Raw genomic sequence first — 26,019 nt, 5'->3', positions numbered from 1 at the left:
AGTCGACATCACGAAATCTCACTTATCGTAATCAGCCACAACCAGTGTGGAATGTAACAAAGTACATTTACTTAAGTACTGTGTTTAAATAAACTTTGAGGTACTTGTACTTTACTGTAGACACAAAACAATAATGATGAATCTGCAAAGTAACTATATTGTCCATTTTTGAGGTTCCTCAAAAATTGTACTTATAAATACAGTACTTGTAAATGTGGCCTACTTAGTTACATTCCATCACTGACGGAGAGTATACATAAACAAAAACAAAAACAAAAGTCAAATCCCTTGTTTGTGTACACAACAAAGTCAATTCTTCTACTTTCAAGATGTTTTTAGAGCGCTATTTTTGGAAACAAGGATTTCCCAGTATCAGTGAACGCCACCCTGTCCAATCAGCAGTCTGTATTTTGTGGCAGAATTTTGAACGTTACCCGCCAGAAGTCAGAACTTAAAACCAAAAACGCAACAACCGCCATAAAACGCCAAGAAAAATAAGAAGAAGATCTTAAACTCGCGTTAAGTTTTTCGACTCAGTAGTCCGCTGCTACTTTCACCACGTTTCAACATCGAGAAACGCACTTTATATCCAACATGGACGATTTTTTAAGGAAACGACTCACTGAAAACAGCTTCAGCTACAAAACGTCGCTGGAACGAATCATAGACAAGGTGCGTTAACAGTCCTCGGGCCGTTAGCATAACGCTAAGTAGCACAGCTACCGTTAAAAAAAACACTTTACTTAGCGTCTCCTCTGCTAATGTTTTCTACAGTATTCAAAGCTTCAGGACCAAGATGGAGGGATGGAGGTGTGCCTCGTGAAAACATCAACTCCAAGTAAGTTGACTGCAAAGCTGTTGTAACATTGAGTTAACCCGGGGTTTAATGGAAGAGACTATGGCACTCAGTTTACACATTTCATAGCTGGATTAATCTGTCATTCAGTTCTTCCTAATTTAAAATAACATTTCAGATAACCACAGTGGCATTCTTCATAGGACAACATGATACCACTTTTTCCATTCATGTGTATTGTGCCTTGATTATATCTGCAGTATGATTCTTACCAGGAAAAACTCCCATTTCAGATATGTACAATCCACTTACTAGTCTAAAATTAAATTTTAAATATCCAAAATAAAAATAAAAACATCCCAGATATCCATAATGTAATTTTTAAATATCCAAAATAAAAAAAATCAGTTTTGTCTAGTAAAAATGTCCTTATGGATCCACAATGGGCATTACAATTAGAGAAGATGCAACTTTAGATATCCACAATTAGAATTATGACTAGCAACAATACAACTGCAGAGATCCACAAAAGTATTCAGAGTTAGATTAATTAAATTAAAGATATACTTTATTAATCCCTGAGGGGAAATTCAGTTTTTGCACATGCATTAAATGGAGAGATGGCCCAGTGAGGGGGGCTGCCCATGGACAGGCGCAGAGAGCAGTTGGAGGTTCTGTGCCTTGCTCAAGGGCACCTCAGCAGTGCCCAGGAGGCAAACTGGCACCTCTCCAGCTACCAGTCCACACTATATACTTGGTCCAGACGGGGACTTGAATCAGCAACCCAGTTCACGTCCCCGTCCGGACCAAATATGGAGTGTGGACTTATTATAGATATTTATTTATATTTATAAGTATGTCTGATATTGTTTTTCTGTTTTGTATATTTGAAATTAACATCATGACCAGTAACAACTAGACTGTAGATGTCTAATGTTGTAGTTTTCCCAGTAAGAATTCTGTTGCAAATATCCAGAATCTTCTATCTGGATACCGAAATACAGTTGTGGATATCAGAAATTAAGATGAATGACAAAAGTTACGTAAGTATGACATTGTGGATATCTAAAATGACACTTGTGGATCTAAGAATGTAATTGTGGATATCTGAAATGTTCTTTTTGACCAGGAATCTGAATTACAGATATCTGTAGTATATATCCAGTCTAGAGATTAAATGTTAAAATGGCCATTTTAAAGGACTTGAAGATATTATAAATTAAGTTTTGACTAGTGCAATCAAAGTTGTAGATAACTTGAAATACAGATACTGATATCAACAATTTAAGTCCTGCTAGTGGCAAAGTAAAGTTTATTGTCGATAAATGCAATTGTTCCAACATTACAGGTGTCACAAAAGTAATTCTAGATATCTTAAATCCAGTTCTTACTATTTAAAATTAAGTAATTGATAATTAAAAATGTTACTCCAAATATCTAGAGTTGCATGTCAGCCATCTGAAATACAATTGTAACTTGTAAAAATAATATTGGCACAAGTAAAAAAATTGGGATATTTACAGTTGCTTTCATTACTAGATCAAAAAAGAGATTTCCACCATTCAAAATGTCTTTGTAGATGTCTTCAATGACGTACCTATGACAAGCCATAGGTTTTCTTTTTTAATTGTCTTTTTTAAGTGTTGAGACATAGATATATTGATTAGTTGATTAAACTATATTAATCATCAACACATCGCCAGCGTACGATTAGAGAATTCAACGGCATTGTCACCACTCGCTGACATTTTTATTATAAATGATCAATCAAGACATTTTACAGATGAATCAATAGTTAAATAATGGTATGTCACAACTGTGCTTCTTTGTTTTTGCATTCACTCAGGTTAACCAACTAGTCTGTGATTTGTTTCATCTCTGCAGTTCGACAGTTGTCATGTGACCTTGTCTCATTGTGTTTCTTTTCTGTCTCTGCATGATGAAGCAATTGAACGCTACATGAGCCAGTCAAAAATGGAGCTGAACAAGGTGGGATCAAAGTTTTGGGTTTCTATGAATATACTCTGCATCCACACGACATAAAATACAATAGCCTGATTTAGGAAGCAGTTTGGTTAAATGCATGTTCTCAGTGAATTCAGGTATTGAATATATTTTCAGCTATTATAATCAGACACTCCTCTCCTCAGCGCCTGACAGATTTGAGTGACGAGTCAAGATGTGAGTATCCATAACCTAAAACACGAAAAGCAATTTACAGAGTTGTTTTTAAGTTGTATATTTATTAATTTGATTGCTCTGATATTTCTTCCCCTGCAGCCCAGGACATAACAACAGACTCTCAGGTAAATTTAGTGTTTATTTCAACAGTTCTGTCTTCAATGTCTTGTACATCTCAAATTCATTATTGTTGTTTTTTTTTCAACAGTTAAACTTGACGCTTCAATCTGGCGGAGCTGATGAAACTTGTGCTTCCAACCTGTCTGTGTCTGTGGAGGATGATGGTGAGGAAGCAATAGGCAAATGTTTTCGAGCTATTTCCAGAAATTGAAATGAAAAGGTGTCTAATTTAAGGTGACGTTTCTTCTCCCTTTTTGCGCCCTACAGTGACAGCTAGAAGTGACACGACTCACCTGACTGTGAGCTCGTCGGATGCGAGTCAGAGAACCATTTTTGAGGTGGAGGTCCAGCCTGAGGACCAAGATGAGGAGCTGGAAATGACTCTGAGAAGCCAAGGCAGCTCTTTGGTGGAGCTCTACCCCAGTATGATCAGTCGTATAGGGAGGGCCTGGCACCGGCAGCATGTCTCAGATGCAGCTGACTCGGTGCTGAGGAGGTACCGCAGATGGCGACAGCAGTCAAACAGAAGCAATCTCAGCAACACCTTCATCGTTGCACTGAAACACAACAGAAACCCGAAAAACACAACGCTGCTGAATGAGGGCAGCCCCGTCAGAAGGCAGTTCCTGGGGCCTGAGACCACCCCTCGGTCTCCACTGCAGATGTTAAGTAATATGCAGGATTGGCAAACGCAGCAGCCGTCTCCTGGGAGGGGGAGAAGAGAGGAGCACCAGTCTGTCCTCGTGATGGACCTCTCTGGTCCCTCTGAGCCAAGAGAGGTTTCGCTAAATGAGACCTTCACTATGTCTGAAGTATCCCAGCTGGGAGAGCAGCCCTCCACTTACACGCTCAGTCCTTCACGACCTTGCTATCCCACCGCAAAAGCATCCCTGGACCCTTCCCTCAGGTCTAAAAGGCTTTCTCTCACTGCACACTCCCCGCAGACCAGTGGCTGCTTCACATATGCATCTGAAAGCACCGCTGCAAGAGAACGACCGGACATCTACAGCTCCCCAGTCAGGCAGAGTCCCTTACAGGCAAGGACAATGACCAGCCTCAGCAGATCACCTCGTGCCTTTTCAAGAAGCCCAAAAGCACCCTCTTCCGAAAGCTTTTCCAGAGAGCCTACAAGGCCCAGATTAATCTCCACCCCTCCACAAAAGCCAGCTGTGCCACAGAGGATGCTTTACCCTCAAGACTCCCACCTTTACACACAGCTTCGTTCCCCTCAGTCAGCCACATCAGCAGGAGGTTGTCACAGGCTCAGGCGTCACCTTTCCTTTGACTCCTCCCTGCTGTCCATCCGCATCTCCTACTCCCCAAAAAAGCTTGACGAGGACTTTCTGAAGCTCTACCACAAGTTTGTCTGCCAGAGCAAATCATCGTTCTTTAATGAGCATCCCTGCCGCCTCTGTGCCAGAAGCTCTGAGGCCAGCAGAGGCCCCTCTTCCTCAGCTCTGGCAGCTCTCGCCTTGTCGCCCCATCGCTCCCTCCTGAGAAAACGCCACAGGGAGTTGGACTGGCGGAGCCACCCCCAGTCCAAACGCTCCAGGGATGAGTACTGCACGTCCTCCCCAGGGTCTAAACGCCACGGGAGAGAGATGCTGAGGCGTTGTCTCTCTGCTTCTGAATATGAACATGATGGCCTCTCCTATAGCTCCATGAAACACAGCAACAACCAGCAGCGCTCAGCAGATGCACATCAGGAATCTTGGATGAGTCGGCACCGCCATGTGTCTGCGGCTGATTTCTCTGGCATGGGTGAGCCTCATCTATAAAACACTGTTACTCCCAAGTAAACACCCAGTCCTTTTAACTAGCCCGGTGTGGCTACACATTTTGATCAGTAATGGCTGGTTGGTCTTGTTGCCAAACAGTTCATTTTTATTAAGTTCTTTAGATGTATAGAACCAGGTTGTTGGCTACCCACCTGAGCTAATGTTAGTTAGCTGCTTTGATCACAAATCCAAATCTGAATGTTTTAACCGAGCTATTGGTTGAAGTTTTACGGTATGCTCCCTAAGTCTTTGTCATTTCTGCCTTTTAAATAAAGCAATTTGTAAATGTTGAAATATTGTATCATAGATTTCTTTTCCAATTATTATGCTTCATTCAACAGGAAGTTCACTTGAGAGCAGAATGGCCAGTGGCTCCTCCCCCAGGTGATTATAATAAATCCCTATGTTCACTGTTTGTTTTTTTTGGCCTCTGAACATTCATTTGTTCTTATAATCTTTTCTTCCCCGTGTGCAGAAAAAGGTGGTGATCAGGAAAACACCGGCCCGCCTGCTGAAGAACGAAACATATTGTGATGCAAGAGAAGTCAGTGCAGTTTTTTAAACTTTCTGACACATATTGGTGAAAGTCTTATGGTAGTGTGCAAATGATGAAGTAAAACCAAAAGCATTTTTAATGTGAGCTCAGGAAATTGCATCACTAAACTAAAACTGCTGATGTTAAATTTTTAGCTGTTCATTATGTGTCTTTGTTTTCCATCCAAGTTCAAGTTTGTTTGGATGTTTTAAATGTTTTACAAGTATCGTCCAAACCATCTGTTAGAATAATTGTGGTTTATACTCTTGTATGCCCTCTGAATCTTCTTGTATGATGCATCATTACCTAAGTTATTACAACCTCATGTTTATTCCTTGTTATATCTGTTCATTATTAAAATAAAAATGTCATTGTCAAAATGCAGTTTCTGAAAGAAAAAAACAAAACAAGCACTCGTTACCATTGCAGTAACTTTATCATTTATTTTCCATTATATTCATGTACAGTTGAAAGTCTAGAAAACAAAATATCCAGCAGGCAGACCCAAAACAAAACAGCATCATGGTTAATTTTAGGTAAAGATAGAAAAGTAAACATGACAGGAAAATAAGACATTTTAACTTTTTGGTCATGAGCCTTGTGCGCTTTTCTGACACGGCAAACTCTACCTAATGCTCCCGTTTTAAGGCTAGGAATGTGAAAATGTGAATCTTATTTAAAGACTCCTCAAAATACATTTACATGGTAGCGTTTAAAAAAACAAAAAGCAACAGCATTGTGTAGTAAGACATGCACTTGGAATCACACCTTTGTGACATCAGGAAATAACTGACTACACATCACTGCTGCAAAGTGAGACTGTAACTACTGGAGGTCTTTAACAGTGACATTTTTAGCTTAGAGCGATAGTTCAGATTTTTTGAAGTGGGGCTGTATGAGGTACTTATCAATAATCAGTGTATTACGTACAGTAGATGTCGATCAGCGCGCCTCGAGTTTGGAGAAGCAGACAAGAGTAGCCCACGGAAAGTACTGCTGTGGCTGGGCAAAACTTGTCAGTGCTCTTTTTCAAAGCCAGGTTCCATTGACAGAAACGGCCATTTTACCTTGCTGAACTTGAGGAGTTGCTGATCTACTGCTACCTCAATTAATTCGTTTGTTTGTGCTATTGTGTGACTTTGGGGTTTTAAAGGGTCAGTTTGGATGCACTTCAGTGTCACAATAACACAAATAAATGACCAATTGAAGCAGTGGCAGACCAGCAACTCCCATGTTCAGTGAGGTAAAATTGCTGTTTTTGTCAATGGAGTCTGGTGGCTTTGAAGAGAGTGACATAACAGCTGTCTGATGGCAAGGTAAAGCTGTGAAAATATTCTAAATAAAGCGCACACTTAAACCGATATTTATTTTTTTAGGTGGCTAAAATGTTTTTTAGCTGCCCCTGTGGTACTCATGCCTGCGTCTCCAAACTCAGGGCATGCGAAGTATCATTTGCTGTAGGTAGTACACTGACTATGGATCAGTACCCCACACAAACCTACTTCCAAAACTCCAAACCCTTTAAGTGACAGAATCTAAGCAGGATATTAAGCCTTTGTACAGAAAGCAGGTGCTGTGTACTCAACACATCTCTTGGTGTCCCAGACAGCAATATTCAAATGCCCAACCACTTCTTTTCCAGTCTACAGAGAATTTTTTTTCCGTGTTTATCAACTGTGGGAGCTTGCAGTGAGCCCACAGTGCTGCTTCTGCTGCTGTAACGATGGTTGGTCATGGCGTTACCACTCCAGCTCCACTGGATATTTCCCAGTCAGACAGGCAGTGCAGTGGCCCACTCTCTTACTGGACTTGTTACTGGAGCTGATCACCTCGTCCTTCTGGAAGGAGGCGATGCCCTCCTGAACGGCTGATACCAGGCCCTCCACAGTCAGATACTGAACACTGGCAGCACCTAGGCAACAGTTGAAGTGTTAATGGAGGTTCACTTAGCTGACTATAAAACCATAATGAAGCTGGAAGATGGCACACTGACTTCATAATTTTATTGTGACACATGAAGTTTGTCAAAGAACTGTACAGCTATTTTGAACACTCAGTGAGATGAACTATTATAGTATTCACCAATGTATCCAGCAATGTCTTGAAACTCAGGCTTGTTAGCGATGAGTTCCTCCTTGGTTGGAATATTGATCCCCATGTAGCACGGGTATCTGATCGGTGGAGAGGCAACCCTGATATGAACCTGTTGAGAAAATACAGGTCAGAATCCATGTTGTGGAAAATTCTACTTTCTACTCCCTCTCAGTCATCATTTATGACCCACTAGGAGTGTGTGGCGGTGGATTTTTCTGCAGAGACTCTGCCTGTATTTTCTTATTTTGTATCGAGGACTGACAATTGGTCAACCTGTAATATTTTTCCCCTGGGATTTGGTTGTGGAGGTGGTACAGACGGCAGGCTTGTGACTGAATTGGCAACCTATAAACATTTAGAAGGGTTTCTTTTTCCCCAGTGCTGCTAATTAATTTTGAACGTGTAATGTGATTGATCAATCAATCACCTGCTGAGCTGAATCAGATGGATCCTGACACTTCCTCTCGTTAACAATAAAGTCACTAGATGATGGTTTGAACAGTGAGCTCACTCATTAAATATGCTGCCTTTATTTGGCATGTAGCGACAGATATTAAGCCTTGTATTTTAAAAAAGTATAATAACTTCTGACAACAGTGGAGTTGCTCTTTATTGCAGGTGATGCTGGGCATCTCTACTGTAAAACTCTGCAGGAATACTATATATTGGACAAAAGCAATATTAAAAAATGACTAAAAAAATACATGTAATTTTGTGCAGTTTTCTTTCTGCTCTCCCATCCTATTTATCATCTCTGGACCCCTCAAAATTATCCTGCAACCCTTGGTGGGGGCCACGATTCCCACTATTAAAACACTGTCACCACATATACAAGAGTATGTGACAACAAACCTCAGTTGCACCAGCTTCCTTCAGCAGTCTTATAATGGGGGAGATGGTGTTGCCTCTGACGATGGAGTCATCAATCAGCACCACTCTTTTCCCAGCAAAGTTGTCCGTCAAAGCCCCAAACTTCTTGGCAACTCCCAGCTGCCTCAAACGGGTGTTCGGCTGAATAAATGTTCTCCCGACGTAGCGGTTCTTACACAGAACCTCTATATATGGCAGCCCAGACTGTGAGAGGAGGACAGGAAGAGGAAAGCTTGTGAGGACAGTGGTTCATCAGGAGGAGGGTGTATTACAGCATTTCTATACAGAGCTGGAGCAGACAGCTTGTAGACAGACCTGCTGAGCGTAGCCCAGGGCAGCAGGGGTCGCAGACTCTGGCACAGTGCTGACCACGTCTGCTTCTGTTGGCGCCTCGATGGCTAACTGCCGACCACAGCGCTGCCTGACAGTGTAGACCATCTGCCCTGAAGTACAGTGGAATAAAATACTGAACGTGCAACACTTTCACTTTGACACAGAGAGCCAAGGGACAGTTCACCCCTGAATAAAAAAATAGCAGGGATTTGGGGTGAGCTGTCCCTTTAAGATCAGTGTGGTAGAAATGATGGTTCATAATAAACATTCAAACCTTCAAAAATGGAGTCTGGTCTGGCGAAGTAAACATATTCAAATATGCAGAAGGCAGGGAGGTCTCCCTCAGGGCGAGGGACAACACTCAGAGACTTGACTCCGTGCTTGGATATCTGGACTATCTCTCCTGGTAACACCTCTCTGTAATACCTGAGAACCAGAAAGGACATGAATATGGTAATCAGCCACAACACTTCCATTATAATGCAGAAGATATATGTGGGGGGAAAAAACTAACTTGGCACCGATGGACTGAAAGCTGCAGGACTCTGATGACACAACCCAACCCTCGGTGTCCTCCTCTTCGGCTGACCAAAGGTACAAAGACTGATGTTAATCATTCACCAGTTTACACATCTGACCTCTGGCGAAACATGGTCAGGCTTGAGCAATGATAAGCTCTCGTGAGTACTCGTAGTAATCAGCAGTAGAAGTCAGGTTTTTTTTTTTTGAGGATAAACATTTGAATACCTGAACTGTGCAGTTTAGAGATGGGAACAAGCCGTCCGATGCAGAGGGGGCGATTTCCGTATGGGTCACGCACAGCATAGATAACATCTTTAAACATCACCAACAGTGAGTAAGATGTTGGGGTCTCGGTCATCAGATTCTTGATTCTAAAATACAAAATTACCACGACAAATAAAACAAAAACTAGTGTTAAAAGAGTGTAGAAGAAAAAAAGGTTAATATTTACGAGGCATTAAGTCATAATCAGACCTGGCAACCCAATCTGGTGCATCCCGCTCCTCCATAGGTGGAGTCAGTGCCAGCAGTTGGGTGATGAGCTCGCTGTCTGAGCTGGTGGAGAGGCCCACACCGTGACGCATGACCTGCACAGCACATTTACAATGACAAGAACAAAGTTATTACACACAAAATCATAAATAGATGTTAAGCACACTGTATACAGAGGTCTGGTTTGTCAACAACATTTGCATCAGAGTACCCCGGACAGGCCATTGATATGCACATGGCTCACTCAGTGAAGTCAGGGGGCCATCTTCACCTTTTTCCGCAGGGCATGAGCATTAACAAGCTCTCCATTGTGTGCCACGGCAATCCTGCCATGCAGTGTATCCACAACAAAGGGCTGGCAGTTCTGAAGCTCTGAAATCCCAGTAGTTGAATAGCGTGTGTGACAAATGCCGAGGTTACCATAGCGCAGTTTCAGAAGAGCCTCGGGTGGGAAAGCTGTGCTCACTAATCCCATTCCCTAAAAACAAAACATGGCAAAAGAGAACTCAGTGAGAGATGTCTTCAGTTACACAATCTGCAGAAATGATAGTAAAGTAAACAGTAATGTGCAGCTGTCATGTTGTAAAGTGGAAAACCAGGTCACTATCTGAGTGTGATAAAGCTTTACAACAACCAGCACAGCCACAAACAAACATAGTAATGAGGTCAATGTAATTGTGTGTTTTTGTGTACATGGAAATGACCACTTTTTTATGGTGTACCTATTCAACCCAGTAATGTAGCAGCAAACAACTTCTTGCTATGTAAAGATATATTGGAGTAAAGTGGTGCAGAGAACTAAGTCACACTTCCTTTGTGTGTGTGTCGTAATCTGATTTTATCTATTTTTTGCTGTGATAGACCGGCAACACATGCAAGTCTCTGTGTGTGTATCCCACTGGCTAGCTACTCGCCACAGCCCTGCACTGCACTTATACAGCTGTCACCACTGATAATGCTGCCCCGACCCATGTTGGCGGGACGGCGTCACTGCGGACACATAACGGCCACCCTTTGTCCCCCCAAACTAGCAGTGTTAGCGTCCAGCTGCTAACTGCTAGCTCAGCCACCTCCATGTTGAGAGCTGTGCGCAGGCAATCACAGAGTGTGTTTACATGGACATGGATGACCTATTTATGAGTCTTATCTCTGTTATGATATGGTGTTGACATGCTCAAACACAGACAGGATATTCTAAAAGCCCAAACACAAACAGTTTAGTCATGTCCAGTGTTGGAAGTGTAACACCTTGCTGTAAGTCCACAGATTTTCGCAGTAACTACACATGTAACTAATTACTTTTTCAAATAAATAACAGTTACTGAAATTTCAATGGGCTCGTCATTCTAGCGGACAGTTTACCAATTTTTTTTCCCTGTTATGATCTCATCCACAGCGTTGTGCGGCTCAGGTGAGCAGCGTTCAGTCTCTCCGTCTTGCGTGTGTACGTTTGGGAGACTGAGAAAGACACAGAGGTGAGGAAGAGAAGGTGGAACGTTGACTATTGCACGCCATGTTTATGCAAGTTGTTGTATGTTCTCCCTGTGTCAGCGTGGGTTTCCTCCAGGTGCTCCAGCTTCCTCCCACAGTCCAAAGACATGCAGGTTAATTGGTGACTCTAAATTGTCTCTATGTGTCAGCCCTGTGATAGTCTGGTGACCTGTCCTGGGTGAACCCTGCCTCTCACCCAGTGTCAGCTGGGATAGGCTCCAGCCCCCCCACGACCCCTAACAGGATAAGTGGTTACGGAAAATGAATGAAATACAGACATATATTCCTCCTTGAGATCAAGAACAAAATATACTTATAGTGTTGAGTTGTGTGTGTGTACAGGATTTGAATTTCTGGTCATGTTTAAGGATAAACCTCAGTGTGTTTATGTTTTTATGTAGAACTTCTATCACTTTTATTTTATTAGGCCTATTTTGATAAGAAATTACTGTCAAATGTCTGAGATACAGTTGCTGTTTCATATGACTCACTTGACTTGCCAAGAGTCCTGAATTCCTGTCTCAGCTACATTAAACAGGCCTTTAACATTACATGTTTTATTGTTCCACTGACAGTACTTTTCATCGGTGATAATGGCGACAATCACAGATAAAAATATGACAACTGGCATGTCCCACTTGTGCCACAGCAACACTAAAATAATAAAGCTATGTGTTCACTGATAAAAGAATTGAAGCAGATATTTATATAATGCTAAAGCTACTTTTTCTAGCAACAAACTACTTTTTTATGCAGCACTTGGTAAAGTTATTCAGTTGCTTTTGAGGCAAGTAACTGATTATTAACTGTCAGTAACAGATCTGCTCTGACTGTCATGTCGAGCTTCTTTAATGAAAAGCAGCTAAAAAGTTTCCTGTATTGAGTATTGTGAGTTATATAGTCTAACTGTACAAGTGGCTTCTACCATTGTTACCTTGTGGGTAGTGTATGTAGGCGGACTGGCTCCATTACTTGTGACAATCCCGGCACTTTCCTGACCCCTGAGAAGACACACAATCACATGTAAATCACAACAGTGTAAATTTATCAGTGGAAAGTGAGTTTAATAACGAATGATCTTTCAGTGTCTTTGCTGCAAGACTAAACATGAATAAACTTGTTTGATTCTCAGAGCTGGGTATGAGCCTTGAGGCAAACCAAACTGGTTTGTTTCTGGCAAAGTGAATCAGGAATGAGGAGGAGAAAAAAAAAAAAAAACAGAAGAGTCTGCTTCTCGGCTGTGGAGCTGCCATTTACGGAGAGTCGCCTTGCTGCAGCTTCAGCCTATATACCAAGCTGCTTCTCAGATTACAGTTGGTCCCGCCCCCTCGGCACACAGCTTAAGCCAGTGGTGAGGCTGCTTTTCAGCATGGAGGCGTTGCTTTCAGGCTTAACCGCCTGGTTGCCTAGGGAACCGGGCAGCAGAGACAGACGGATTGGGGAAAAGAAAGCGTTTCCAGGTCAGCTCAAACATGGAGAGAGGAGCAGAGAGACAAAGAGGAGGTGATAGGGAGGTGGCAGAGGAAAAAGGCTCGGTGGAGAGGCAGTGGGGGGAGGCAGAGGTGCTGGCTCTCATGTCAGTGTGGGACGAGGTGGGAGCTCAGCACGTAGCTGAGAGCAGAACCACATTTGAGTTGATTTCAGAGCGTCTGAGGAGGCTCAGTGTTGTGCGCAGCTGGTGGGAGTGTCAGGCCAAGTGCAGAAGCCTGGGACTTCAGAGCAGGAAGCCTGACGCAGCAGCAGGCACTTCAGCAAACTACAGCCCAGGAGTGGATGGAAGGCCAGTGGAGAGCTGGGAGGAAGAGGTGGAAGATGTGGGTAATCAAAGAGGAGTCTACCCTTCCTCAGTCACTATCCCAATGCAGGAAGGTAAATGTAGGTTCAACCCCAACTGTTGCGCTGACGATCACGACATATGACAACGCTCAACACGTTTTAAACAACTGACAGTTTAGATAAACGAGCATGTCAGTCAAACTAGTTTAACTTCAACTCAACTCCAACTTACTTTTTAAGTTGTGTCAAAGATAACACAGTGTGTGCATGTGTGTGCAGGTATCAAGAGTCTCATCCATCGGGCTCTCCCTTACACTGCGAGCGTGGCTGAGGAGGGGGGCCGCCACTGGACGGACGACGAGGTGCGGGCACTGTTGTGCGTCTGGGCTGACCGGCGCATTCGAGAGCGCTTGAAGTGCACACTACGCAACAAATCAATCTTCCAGGAGATGGCCCGTCAGATGCAGAGAAACTTTGGGGTGGTGCGCAACTGGAAACAGTGTCGGACTAAATACAAGAACTTGAAATACGATTACAAGACTGCTAAAAGCGCACACGCTGTTGGAGGCAGCGCCGCAGGAGGCCCGGGGAAGTACATGAAGTTCTTCGATGAGGTGGAAGCCATCCTGCTGGACCGGGGACTGGAAAATGGGACCATGGAGATGCAGAAGAGGTTGTATGATGGAGAAACGGGAGCAGGGAGGCTGCAGACAACAGCCTCAGAAAATGAAGTTGTCATTGAAATTGATGATGGTATGTTTTCTGTCTGTAGTGCATACATTAGTTTTGTATTCAAGGCCAACAGAGCAGTCAAATGTTCTTCTCCTTTTTTTATTTCCAGATGACAACAGTGATGATTATGACATGGACGGAGACGTGGAAGCAAAATGGAGAGCAACAGGTATGCAACATAAATAAACACAACAGTATGTGTTATCTTTTCTTTCCCTAATCTATTTCTGTTCACTCCAGACGCCCATCTGACACTCACAGATCCATCCAGCTCTGACCAGTTCCACGTGGTCACGGTGTCGGACACAGGCCGAAACTGGAGCGACCAGGAGGTGCGAGCGCTCATCCAAGTCTGGTCGGACGAGCGTGTGTGCAGGCAGCTGGAGAGCTCAACTAGAAAGAGAGACATCTTTGTCCAGATCTCCAACAGGTTGATGCAGCAGGGCATTGAACGCGACTGGAAGCAGTGCCACACCAAGTACAAAAACCTCAAGTACCTTTACCGTTCCCTTCAAAGAGGAAAGAGCGACGAAGCCGACCCCAGGCGCCTTATGAGGTTCTATGACGAGGTGGATGCCATTATGAATCGCAAAACAAACGGCTCGTCACATGACACAGGAGCTGCAGATCAACAAGCAGATTCAAGCAGACTTGAGGTGTTGGAGGGCTGTGAGGAGAACGAACGCGTAGATGTCTATTTGAAAAAGCAGAACACAGTGACCACAGGGGCGGGAGCAGCCGAGGACAAAACCTGTAGTTCTGACTCTGTCTCGGATGGGACAGCAAGCAATGAAGAGCTGAGGCTGCATGGAGACCAACAGCACACATTAATGAGTGAGCCAAACATCATTATTTATTTATGTGTAGTGAGCAGGTGTTTGATGAACACACGTAGCTTTCTACTGTCGATGACCACAATCCATTCATGAAATCTACATAAGCAGATTCATAGCAGCCAAAAACAAAGCTTTTTTTGGACTTTACATCTCTTGTGTTTTCAAAGTTCTGTTATCAAGTCACAAAATCTAAATATTAAATCACTTAAATCTAATTTATGATCTCCAAAACTTTTATATGGTTTTATAATTACTACTTTTTCTGCAGAGAGTAATTCAAGAGTAGAATATTATTGTTAAAGGTGTTTTCATATCAGATACCACTGATTCGTACGATGCTCGACTATGATTACCCCCCTCAACTTTCCTGCCACTCAGCTTTCACATTTCTAACACTGTTGCCCTGGGCGCCATCATCAGCAGGAACTGTCAGAGCAGTGAGGCGAAGCTCTGCTCCCGACAGGGGATGAGTCGCTGCTGTCGGGAGCAGATCTCTCCACCTCCCGCCGGTGCTCTGACTACAGGTCGAAGGCAGCAGTGACGCTGAATCTGGGTCTGTCCATGGTCGACTGCGCTCTGGGGTCAAGTGTACTCAGAACCAGGGCCCGGTCACTCATGTGAAAGCCTCCTTAAATGCATGTACTGGAAGAGGAGAGGTCGATCTAATAATGTGGACAAATAGAGACAAAACTATCCCAATGGCTTGATAAGCAATTGTGATTTTAATGGTTTGTAATTCAGGCAAACTGACCCTTCAAAAACTTCATTTAAAAGGTATGTTACGCAGGATTGTTGGTTACTATTTGCAAACATGGTTGCCAGCGAAGCCTGCTGTTTACGGTCTGGCACCTGGTTGCTTCAGTTTCACGGGGTTACACGGCCATAAATGTCCAAAGCACAGAAAACAAGAAGAGAATAAGAAAATACAAGCAAAGGGCAGAGTCTCAGCAGAAAAATACAACGCCACACACACGTCTAGTGGTAGAAGTGATAGTGTATCTTTAAGAAAATTCTTGAAATATATAGGACGTTAACAACCTTTTCCAAAAAGCTAGAATAAAAACACTGCATTTTTCCCCTGTTAAAGAACGGCCTGATGTGTTTTAACTGCTGCTGCTGTTTGCAGGCGCCTCTGAAGCTCGGGTAAAGAGAGAGGACGTCTCTTCAGCAAACAGAAGGATGAAGAGGAAAGCTGTGGATCAAGGTTTGAAATGTGTCTCCGTCTGTAATCACTTAGCGCGTGTCGCATGATGTCCACTATTGACTGAAGCCTTGGTAATTGCTGACTCAGTCCCATGATGTGCCACAGAGCCTCATGATCATATTATGGATAAGGGCATGGTTGTAACTGCTAACAAGAGGCACAACTCATGCTGGCGTCTGCTGTCAGACCAAGAGAACAAGAAACTCTGCTCATGCATGATGATTTAAAATGTTGGATTAGTGTTGCTTTTTACATATAACAGCATTCAGATGATGTCAGGATAATAATCTGATTTTAAAGCCACCTTTGTTCCCTTTTCAGACCCCACAGTCCAGACACCAGTTAAAAAGCTGGACACTGGCTCTGATAAGGTGGAGGCCCAGTGTAAAGAGGAGCAGGATCCCATCCCGATAATGAAGATCAATTCAGTCTGTTCAATCGCCTCACCCGACCCATCCCCAGAGAGAGAGGTAATATCTACTAATCCCATGTGATAAAACATTGTGCAATCAAGGTGAACTGAAGAAATAACAGGGCGTAAGAGTCCAGAGGACCTTTATTATTCCTGCCTGTTAGGAAAGCATGAGTTTCATCTTTTAAAGCTACAACCTCTAGTCAATAAATCAATTAGTTTAGTGACAGAAAATCAATCAACTATTTCAATAACGGTCACTTTTCAAGCAAAAAAAGTCACAATTTGATGCAATTAAACAAGCAATTTGAGTATTTGTTACTGGGCTATTGTTGGGGTTAATGCTGAAGCAGATTAATCAATAATTAAAGGAGCAGTGTGTAAGATTTAGGGGGATTCAGTGGCAGGAGGTTTTTACCGGGAGTCAAATTATCTGCAGGTCTCTTCCTCCTGGAAATAACATATTAGAATTCTTAATTTAGGTGGTGTTCCCCTTTAATTTGGGGGAACTGTAATGCATTATTACTTTTTGGTATTTGTTGTATTTGTTGTTGCTCATAAAAACCTCTTTTCTTAACTGTTAGTGTTCCCCAGTTCTCCTGGGCTGTGGTTAATAAGCAGGCTACAACACTTGTCTCCTCCTCTTTGTTTAATTTTCTGCAAGACAGTACTACACATCCCAACTTAGGGGTACAGCAACTTCTCTTCACTGTAAAGCCCAAAGCACTCTCTCTCTCATGTATCACTCATACCTGTCCCCACAAAACAAGCACAGGTAGGAGCCAATTAGCTCATAACCAAGGGAACACAATGACTCCACTTAAACACTGAGCACGAAAATACAAATGAAATATACAAAGTCCTATACGTGACAACGAAATAATAATTTACCAGTAGCTCAATATTGCAGAATCTGTTAGTGCTGAAATATAAATAATGCACCCATTTATAAATAACGCAGTAACTTATCCCTTTGAAACCTGGAGTTTTTGTGCTGCTTTCAGATGCACCTTTGAATCCTGAGCAAATTGGTTTGGTTTCTTTCGTAACAAGGGGAAAAAGGCACTAAGCAGTTTGGTAAGAAACGTCCTATGAATTGCTGAAAAAAAAATAGACATTGAATGTTAATTCTAAAAAAAAAAAATGGGAGAAAAGACAAAAAGCTAGGGAAAATATATATTTATAATTACTATAATTTTTACAATTTAAAATTATGTCACAAAATTATTATTTTTCAGCACTCTTCGGGTGTTTTTTGTTTATTTTTAACTTTCTTTTTTACTAATTTTCTTGTATTTAATTTTCTCTTTTTACTCATTTCTTTTTCAAATTTTTTGGTTAATTTCTTCTTTCATTGTTCATTGCCTTCTTCCCATGTTTTTTTTTAATTTATTTATTTTTATAAATGAGAAGATATTGGAAAAATGTGCACCAAACTGTATTTATAATTATCAGAAATATATTTTTAAAATTATGTTACAAATTCGTTGTTATTTTTAAGCATTTTTCAGGTTTCATTTTTATTATTTATTTACTAATTTTCAGGTTATTTTTTTGTAACAATTTTTTTCGGCCATTTCTTCCTAAGTTGCTCATCGCCTCCTTCCCAAAGAAATCAAGTCACTTTGCTCATGTTTCAAAGGGTTAAGTAGTAAAAAAAGAATCCCAAATTATAACGTGTGCAGTAATTATGGTCACATAAGGACTCTGTAGCTGCAGACTAATTGTTGTCACATTTTTGTTCTCAGCACAGTGTCACAGCAAAACAATGCTGCTTCCAGTCAGATTGGATTGAACAGTCCTGCAGATACTTGTGACAAAACATGCAAAACTTTGACTTTTTTTTTTTAGTGTTAAGTTAAATTTCAAACAAAATAAAAAGTTGTTTTTAGCCCACTTCAGGAGAACTCTTTGGGCTTGATATCTGCACAGTAGCTTTTGGTTGCACGGTTGGTGCCGGACACCCCATGACAGTTAAAAGAGGACACACACACACACACACACACACACACACACACACACACACACACACACACACACACACACACACACACACACACACCTTTCTGTAAACTCACCTGTGCTGTAACGCCACCAGCCCCAGGCTCAAGACCTGAGCCACCTCCAGCTGTGTGGGCCACTCTCCGGCCGCCACACACCCGAACACCCCGCACTCCTCCCCGATACCGGACTCCTCAAACTCCATCAAGCCGCTGTGTGCCTCAGTCCTCAGTTAACCTGGGCGGTCTCGTGAGCTCTGATAGTATTGACCGAGCACGTGCAGCGAGCGTTGACGATAACGTACAGCGTGGCTCGTTAAAACAACACAAACTCAGCTGGCATTGTTGAAGCGGCCGTGAAACAACGACTCCGGGACAAAACTCAGTGACACGTGAAAAGAAAAGCAGCTGTAAGCGAGGAGAGAGGCCGCTGCTGCTGTTATCATACATTAAAAATCAAACATATTGAAGTGACGAAACACGTGGTATGTTTCGATAAGGAGGCTAATCTGAATCTGATTAATCGATCAGCTCGAGCGGCCGCTTGTTTTCTCTTGATGAAGTTTCCTGATAAATCAATCTTCTCGTCAAAGGGAAAACGGGGCCAGTTTTGTGGATAAACTCCAAAAAAAGTTCTTCTTCTTGCAAATATTTGGAGTTGGGGCATCTTCCCCTCACATGGTGCCTAATGCGCTGCTCTGATTGGCTGTCAGAACGAGCGGGGGGATGTGATTGGTTGTCAGAGCACGTAAGACAGAGTCCACTTCCCTCTTGTGCTGCCTGCACGCCTCCTGCTGCCTCTTCATCCTGCGACTTTCTAACAGTTGCGTGTCACTTTTTCACTTCTTGTTTCAGGACTGTCGGTTGGTAAAGAACCCCAACATGGCCTCCACACCAGGTACGGCACAAATATTAATGCATATCTCAGAATATATGATGAACGTGCAGGGTTTTAATGTGCGTACTTTCCCTGTTTTGTGTGTGTGCGCATGTGTTCTCTAGAGTTGAACATCGGCCAGAAGCTGAATGAGGGAAAGACAAAGCAGATTTTCGAGATCGTGGACCAGCCCGGACTGGTTCTGGTCCAGTCTAAAGACCAGATCACAGCTGGGAATGCGGTGAGGAAAGACCAGATGGAGGGAAAGGCTGCCATCGCCAACAAAACGACGAGCTGCATATTCAAGCTGCTTCAGGAATCTGGTGAGGACCCAGTCAAGTTATTATAGATCATTGAAAGGTGCCAGCCAGGTAATGTGTGCAGCAGTTGTGTCATAACGTTGCAGCCCTGAGGCAACTTTCCCACATGCTGAAAAAGTCAGAGGAGTTTCATTACTACATGATTTAGGGATTTGATTTTATAAGCACTCCCTCACACACACCTTTTCTCCCTTATAACTTAATTTCACTGTATTTATATGCAGCCAAACTGTATTCAGGACGACACATAACCTTTGACCTATTTACCTTTTCTCATACCCTTGGTAGTTACCTTAAAATTTACCTTTAAAATCCTAGTCCCAATTAAACACCCAGTCCCTTTACTGGCCCGATGTGGCTCCACATTTTGACAAATAAGCCCATCTCAATTACACACCCGATCTGTTTGCCAAGTAGTTTATTATATAGAAGTTCTCTGGGTGTATAAACCAGAGTGTTGGCTACCAGCTTGAGTTAGCTGTTTGGATCACACAATCAAATACAAAAGTTTAAACTTGTATGGACGTGCTACACACGACACCAGCTTGATTAGTTTAAGTTCATTTTCCTGAAGCCATGAGCACCAGCCTAATTTGAAGTAATACAAGTAATATTCACACTGGTTCAAATAAACAATTTGATCGTATATCACATCTTTGCTGAGCAACAGGTTTGTGTAAAAAGGATTCAAGGCCTGTTCCTAATATAAGACCGTTGTGTTCAGTGATTGAAGCAAATAATAGCCCGGGTTAGTAATTAAAGTTTAACGGTACATCCATTAAATCTCAGAAAATAGTTTTAAAAAGCCATTTAAAATTCTTTAAATCCCAAACTGACACATTCAAATGGTTTGTTTTTGTCTGACAAACCCTCAAAAACCAAAAGAAATTTGGTTTATTATCTTTAAAGGTCAAAGGTGACTAGCAAATACTCATATTTTTTAAACTGGAAGTAAAATATTCTTTTTAATTTCTGCTCTAAACTTGCTGAAACACTTGATTTCTGAAAATTGTTGGCATTCATTTCCTGTTAATTTACCGATTGTTTCAGCTCTACTGGGAACACATGATCCTTTTATGACCGGTTTCAGTAACATGATTTGATTTTTATTCATTTGAGTGTCCTGCCCTGGATGGCGCCCAGCTTATAAGACACTAGGCAACAACTGGGATGGTCACATGACCAGTCATGACATACAGTTCCACAAATTCAAAAGGAAAACATGTAGAAGCGCTAAATTTATATTACAAAAGGGTCTTATTACGATGGATACATTATTCTCCTCCATGAATTATCTATAAATCTTTCTAAAGCAAAAATATCCTCAGTAAAAAGCTAGGGCTGCAACGATTAGTCAACTAATCGATGACTAATCAACTATTAAAATAATCTGTGACTATTTTAGTAGTCGACTAATCAGTTTGAGTCATTTTTCATAGAAAAGTTCTATAAAAGTACCCAAAATACTCTTACTGCAGCTTCTTATGTTCAAATATTGGCAGCTTTACACACTCTCCCATGATGGTGAACTAAAACCCTTTGGTGCGAGTACGAAACAAGACATTAGATGACATCATTTTGGGGTTTGGGAGAGACAGACTGACATTTTTCAACATTTTAACACATTTTTTCGATAACAACAAAACAGCAGCCGCACACTCAAACACTGTGCATATATCAGTTTAATGCAAGCTTTCGGTCCTTGTGACCTCCTTCAGGCATACAAGACAAGTGAATGCAGCTGTACATAAGGGTTCAGGCAGTAACATCACTTGATTGCAAAATGCCAGACACCTGTGTCAAACACGGCAAAGGCTAGAAAAGCATCATCAACACATTTTTCGATAAAATGATCAGTCGACTAATCGAAGAAATAATCGACAGATTGAAAATTGAAATTGAAAGTCGATTGAAAATAATCATTAGTTGCAGCCCTATAAAGAGCCAACACAACATTACCTTCAGATAACTAAAACAAATCGGCGTTCCTCAACTAAATTGTCAAACAAATGATTTGTCAGGTCACTGTACACGGGGCAATAGAACACAAAATGAAACAGCAACCCCAAAATAAAAGTAAAAAGGGAATACCTTCATACCATCAAGGCAAGCTACCTGTTGGTAACTGAGCACATTTTCCCTTTCTGTAAATTTAATCTGACATAAGGTTCAGTAAAAACTTTTTTATAAGGCTTGTAGTCATTTTGGGTGGGACACAGAGGACATGTCCCCCTCAATATTTAGAATATGTGCATTTGTCTCCCACACTAAAACATAGAAACAAGCAGACACATTTTTAATTTTTTTTTTAATAATATTAAAGACATTGACACCATCAATTGATGCAGGAAAGGCACAGATTGGTGCATAAAAATTCTTTTATGTCTTTTTTTTTTTTTTTTTAAGCATACACAATCCAACAAATGCTTTTGACTGAACACATGCATCACATGCAGAACCGACAGAGCCACATGGTAGTGATGACATGTGTAGGGGGGGCATGGTGTGTGCATGTTCGTGACATTAGGTCCCAAAAATCCCAGATTCTCCCAAATGACTCTCCATCTTGCTTTCATTTAAAAGTAATTGGCTAAGTGTAACCCAAATGCCACTCATGAGTGTGGTGATGGCTGTCTTGTGACTTGAAACTTTATAGTGCATAATTCAACAGAACGTGACCGACCACATCCTGCTCATTCAGTGTTCATTTCAGGGGCATGACAGAATGTGAAAATCTTTGAAGCACTGGTGTGTTGCAACATCTGTCTGTGATCCAAATGAACCCTCAGTGTTGAAATTAAAACATACTGAGTTTTAGGTGTGACTTAACTTTGTTCACAGCTCTTGAACCAATCGTGGTTTAGCTTTTGGTGCCTTAACGTGGGACTATGTAATAGTCTTAGGCTGATTTTAATGCCCCCTCTTTCTTCCAGGCATTAAGACTGCCTTTATGAAGCAGCACTCGGACACAGCGTTCATCGCAGCCCACTGCGAGATGATTCCCATCGAGTGGGTTTGTCGCAGAGTCGCAACTGGATCATTCCTCAAGAGGAATCCAGGAGTCAAAGAAGGCTACCGCTTCTCCCCTCTGAAGATGGAGATGTTCTTCAAAGTGAGTCACATTCACAAAGAGCTCTTTACTTAGCCTCAACATTTTTAGTGTTAGCTTAGGAGTGATCTAGGAAAGTTCTCAGAGCTGAGCAAGGTAGAGACAGAAACTTTTGCTTCAGTGAGGAGGTGAGTTGACCCCGTTGCTTAGCATGACGCATTCTTTTATTAACAGATGTGATTGGTTGTCACAGACACACCCCTTTGTGAGCCTGCAAGGTGATAATGAAATGCTGACTGTGAGAGTGTTGTCATTGTTAGTGTGATCACTCTGCTGAGCTCAGTTTACCAAATATCTTAGTGTTGTGATCATTTTATTTCTGGCATTGTAGTGTTGGGTGGGAAATGTGTGTGTATCCTTAATGACAGCAACCACACACATTAACCCTGCACCATCTAATCTGTAGCGTTTCATTTACTCACTGTCATCCAGCGTCTGGAGAATATTTCTCTGACCTCTTTGTGTTTCCACCATTTTCTCCTCTGATTAGTCCTCCTCCCTGCTCCTAATAGTCCTCTACCCTTAGGAGCTCTTTTAAGGGTTAAGATGCTCTGTGAATAACTTATCTGTGTAACAACCTAGTCTTAAATTTAAGGGAAATTCTAAGAAAGCCTCGCAATTCTAGGAAGCTTTGTGAATACAGCTCCTGGGCTCCAATGTGTCATCTGTCTCTAAGTGCTGTAACTTGACTCAATGTGTCAAAATCGCATCAATCCAAACGTAATGTGTTGCTCTCTGCTGCAGGATGATGCCAACAACGACCCCCAGTGGTCAGAGGAGCAGCTGCTGGCGGCCAAATTCACTCTGGCCGGACTCACCATCGGTCAGTGTGAGGTGGACATCATGAATCGCAGCACTGTGGCCATCTTTGAGATTCTGGAGAAGGCCTGGGCCACTCAGAACTGCACGCTGGTGGATATGAAGGTAAACTGTGCAGCAGCACCCTCTGCTGGTTAATCTGACATCCAAGTGTGAACACTTTTTGTAGCTGCTTCACAATTTAGGATCATCTTCCTTGCTTATAGATCGAGTTTGGCGTGAACGTGAAGACTCAAGAGATCGTCCTCGCCGATGTGATCGACAACGACTCGTGGAGGCTGTGGCCGGCTGGAGATCGAAGCCAGCAGAAAGATAAGCAGGTCAGGACTTCTCTCAGGTTCTGCTATTTTATTTTGATGCTTTAAGAATTAAGATAAAAGCTGAAATAACTTGTCTTCATCTCTTTGTAGGTGTACAGAGACCTGAAAGAAGTTACTCCTGAAGCGATGCAGATGGTGAAGAGGAACTTTGAGTGGGTCTCTGACAGGGTCAAGGTACACTGAACCTATTGTCTCAATCTACTCTTTGTTCTTAATCAACATGTTATAACAGACACACAGAGTTCATTACAAACTATTATCTGAGCTTTGTTGCTCTCCAGTTGTGTCATTTTCAGTTTTTAAATATCAAAGGCCCTTTTTTTTTTTTTTCTTGAGCAGTTTCGTGTAGGAGCTATTTTCTTTCTACCAAACTACACCTGCCAACTGTATCACAACGCAGAGAAAAGTGTGCATCTACTCATAGATGAGACTTGTGCTCGTGCTCGTGACAGTGTGAGATGTGAACATAAATAGCATCCTACTCGGCTTAGCTGTAACCTAGCCCAGTGGTGCTAGGTGAGCTAGTAGGAGATATCTGTTTCCTTCTGTGTGGTGATACGAAAAGTTGAATCCAGGAGCAATTAAATGCATTTTTTCTCAATAAATACACCCAGGAGTTTTACTGCTACGACTTTATTTGGTCTGGTATGGCTAATGATAGCTCAATATTGCTACGTAACCAACAGGGTTAACATATATTACTATTATCCAGTGTTTTTCACATGTGGCCACTGCTCAGCTAATGTTGCATGGTCTCGCTTTAACCCTTTGAAAGTTGCAGCAACATCACTTTTCTTGTGCTGCTTTCAGGTGCCTTTCGCAAGTATTTAAACCTTTGAAACTTGAGCTAATTGGTGTGGTTTCTTTCAAAACAGGGGGAAAAGGGCACTAAGCAATTTTGATAAGAAATGACTTGCAAAAAAATAATAGACATCGCTGCCTTTCTCCCACATTTCAAAAAGAAATAAAGCCAATTTGCTCAGGTTTCAAAGAGTTAAGTAAGCATATAAACTTGGACTTGCATGGAGCTAATGAGTGCTGTGTTGTGTCTCCAGCTGCTTCTGGAGCCCCAGGGCAGCGGCAGGGTGGTGGTTTTGATGGGCTCCACCTCAGACATGGCCCACTGTGAGAAAATCAAGAAGGCCTGCACCTCCTACGGGATCCCCTGCATCCTGAGAGTCACCTCTGCACACAAAGGTCCAGATGAGACGCTCCGCATCAAAGCAGAATATGAAGGTGTGTATTTATATTTAATGCTCCCCTCCTGAAGGAGAGAGGATTTAGTTATCAAGTGTGTCATGATATCTGTATGCTTTTCCTCAGGTGACGGCGTACCCACCGTGTTTGTGGCCGTAGCTGGCAGAAGCAACGGCCTTGGTCCTGTGATGTCTGGGAACACGGCGTATCCCGTCATCAACTGCCCACCTCTCACTCCTGACTGGGGTGCACAAGATGTCTGGTCATCCCTGCGTATGCCGAGCGGTAAGCACAGCACTTCCTCTAAATCGTTAGTCCACATGTGACTTTATTCATCAGAGTAACCGCTCCTTCATCGTTGACTTCTCCTGCAGGCCTCGGCTGCTCCACCATCCTCTCCCCTGAGGCTGCCGCTCAGTTTGCCGCGCAGATCTTCGGGCTGACCGACCACCTGGTGTGGTGCAAACTGAGGGCCTCCATGCTCAACACCTGGGCGTCTCTCAAACTGGCTGACAAGAAGTTACAGGCCTGCAGCCTCTGAAGTGGCTCAAGACCCCTTTGAGCCTAATGTTCTGTGTCAGGGCTCCGCTGTCTGTCAGTGTTTTTGTTTACCATGAAACCCATGAACTGTACGTTACATCTTCGTGTACTTTTCCTTACGCACATAAATCATTCCATTAAAGAAGATCACTCAAAGCTTCTTAATTAAAGGCTTCTGTGGTTATTTAATCCCATTATAGCCCATATTCACAGGAGACATTCTGACGTCCCATAGCGGGAGAGGCACAGTAACTTTCAGTTTCAGGGTCCTGAGAGTGTGCATGCTGACTCATGGCACAGCTTAGTGGGACACCTTAATGGCACTTAGCCATCATTAATAAAACACTAGTCTATACCCACTGAGTGCACAGTTGCCCACGTACAGTTTCACATGGTGTATTTTTGGGATACAGGTCATAGGACATTGCAGATTAAATAGTCAACTGAACCCATTAAGAAGAGCAATGTATTCAGACAGTGTTTGTGAATTTGATTGTACGATTGCTTTATTGAAAGTACAGTAGTACCATTGCCAATAGTGGGATAGTTAGTGGGCTAAAACTGTACATTAGTAGTTGAGGTAGCACGTTGAAAGGCAGATAGTTAAAGTGTTTATATGTTGTATTGACTTAAAAGTGGGGCACACTGGTAGTTCACATGGGAAA

At 42.3% G+C, this 26,019-nt stretch overlaps 4 protein-coding genes across 5 annotated transcripts; 3 read left to right on the top strand and 1 right to left on the bottom strand.

Annotated features, from left to right (window-relative positions):
* The first annotated feature begins 216 nt into the window (after window positions 1-216).
* si:dkeyp-117h8.4 (uncharacterized protein LOC572032 homolog) lies at window positions 217-6,662 on the top strand. The gene is made up of 9 exons (XM_050054005.1): window positions 217-672; window positions 775-838; window positions 2,742-2,785; window positions 2,947-2,977; window positions 3,077-3,102; window positions 3,186-3,261; window positions 3,365-4,858; window positions 5,217-5,259; window positions 5,351-6,662. The coding sequence occupies exons 1-9, from the start codon at window positions 595-597 to the stop codon at window positions 5,361-5,363; spliced, it is 1,869 nt and encodes a 622-aa protein (XP_049909962.1). The 5' UTR covers window positions 217-594; the 3' UTR covers window positions 5,364-6,662.
* ppat (phosphoribosyl pyrophosphate amidotransferase) lies at window positions 5,834-18,777 on the bottom strand. Its single transcript, XM_050054008.1, has 11 exons — window positions 18,251-18,777; window positions 12,147-12,213; window positions 9,993-10,199; window positions 9,704-9,816; window positions 9,455-9,600; window positions 9,222-9,291; window positions 8,982-9,133; window positions 8,690-8,817; window positions 8,357-8,578; window positions 7,493-7,613; window positions 5,834-7,322 (listed from the first exon to the last, which is right to left on the bottom strand). Exons 1-11 carry the CDS (start codon window positions 18,376-18,378, stop codon window positions 7,150-7,152), a joined length of 1,527 nt encoding a protein of 508 aa, XP_049909965.1. The 5' UTR covers window positions 18,379-18,777; the 3' UTR covers window positions 5,834-7,149.
* LOC126396162 (uncharacterized) lies at window positions 12,221-18,222 on the top strand. Of its 2 annotated transcripts, none has more exons than XM_050054007.1 (6): window positions 12,221-13,081; window positions 13,268-13,741; window positions 13,830-13,889; window positions 13,961-14,554; window positions 15,683-15,760; window positions 16,082-18,222. In XM_050054007.1, exons 1-6 carry the CDS (start codon window positions 12,685-12,687, stop codon window positions 16,252-16,254), a joined length of 1,776 nt encoding a protein of 591 aa, XP_049909964.1. In that variant the 5' UTR covers window positions 12,221-12,684; the 3' UTR covers window positions 16,255-18,222. The 2 variants fall into 2 exon arrangements, with proteins under 2 accessions (XP_049909964.1, XP_049909963.1); XM_050054006.1 differs by having other exon boundaries at window positions 12,221-13,087.
* Window positions 18,778-18,911: 134 nt separating the features above from the next.
* On the top strand, window positions 18,912-25,524 carry paics (phosphoribosylaminoimidazole carboxylase, phosphoribosylaminoimidazole succinocarboxamide synthetase). Its single transcript, XM_050054011.1, has 9 exons — window positions 18,912-19,070; window positions 19,175-19,372; window positions 22,303-22,481; window positions 23,223-23,402; window positions 23,504-23,617; window positions 23,708-23,791; window positions 24,673-24,853; window positions 24,941-25,099; window positions 25,189-25,524. Exons 1-9 carry the CDS (start codon window positions 19,055-19,057, stop codon window positions 25,353-25,355), a joined length of 1,278 nt encoding a protein of 425 aa, XP_049909968.1. The 5' UTR covers window positions 18,912-19,054; the 3' UTR covers window positions 25,356-25,524.
* The last annotated feature ends 495 nt before the right edge of the window (window positions 25,525-26,019 follow it).

Source organism: Epinephelus moara, chromosome 10 (genome assembly GCF_006386435.1).
Source record: "Epinephelus moara isolate mb chromosome 10, YSFRI_EMoa_1.0, whole genome shotgun sequence".
Lineage (NCBI taxonomy): Eukaryota > Metazoa > Chordata > Actinopteri > Perciformes > Serranidae > Epinephelus > Epinephelus moara.
Note: the sequence above shows the minus strand (reverse complement) of the source record. Positions and strands in the feature narration are given on the sequence as shown.

Excerpts from the sequence above, each read along its gene's own strand:
- ppat (XM_050054008.1), bottom strand. The coding sequence starts at position 18,378 with ATGGAGTTTGAGGAGTCCGGTATCGGGGAGGAGTGCGGGGTGTTCGGG. Across the intron at positions 8,818-8,981 it reads ACCAGACTCCATTTTTGAAG|GGCAGATGGTCTACACTGTC; the intron begins GTTTGAATGTTT and ends ACTGTACTTCAG. Across the intron at positions 7,323-7,492 it reads AGACATTGCTGGATACATTG|GTGCTGCCAGTGTTCAGTAT; the intron begins GTGAATACTATA and ends ACTGTTGCCTAG.
- paics (XM_050054011.1), top strand. Across the intron at positions 23,618-23,707 it reads GCCAGCAGAAAGATAAGCAG|GTGTACAGAGACCTGAAAGA; the intron begins GTCAGGACTTCT and ends ATCTCTTTGTAG. Across the intron at positions 24,854-24,940 it reads CATCAAAGCAGAATATGAAG|GTGACGGCGTACCCACCGTG; the intron begins GTGTGTATTTAT and ends GCTTTTCCTCAG.
- LOC126396162 (XM_050054006.1), top strand. The coding sequence starts at position 12,685 with ATGGAGAGAGGAGCAGAGAGACAAAGAGGAGGTGATAGGGAGGTGGCA. Across the intron at positions 13,890-13,960 it reads AGCAAAATGGAGAGCAACAG|ACGCCCATCTGACACTCACA; the intron begins GTATGCAACATA and ends TGTTCACTCCAG. Across the intron at positions 15,761-16,081 it reads GAGGAAAGCTGTGGATCAAG|ACCCCACAGTCCAGACACCA; the intron begins GTTTGAAATGTG and ends TTCCCTTTTCAG.
- si:dkeyp-117h8.4 (XM_050054005.1), top strand. The coding sequence starts at position 595 with ATGGACGATTTTTTAAGGAAACGACTCACTGAAAACAGCTTCAGCTAC. Across the intron at positions 2,786-2,946 it reads CAAAAATGGAGCTGAACAAG|CGCCTGACAGATTTGAGTGA; the intron begins GTGGGATCAAAG and ends TCCTCTCCTCAG. Across the intron at positions 4,859-5,216 it reads GGCTGATTTCTCTGGCATGG|GAAGTTCACTTGAGAGCAGA; the intron begins GTGAGCCTCATC and ends TTCATTCAACAG.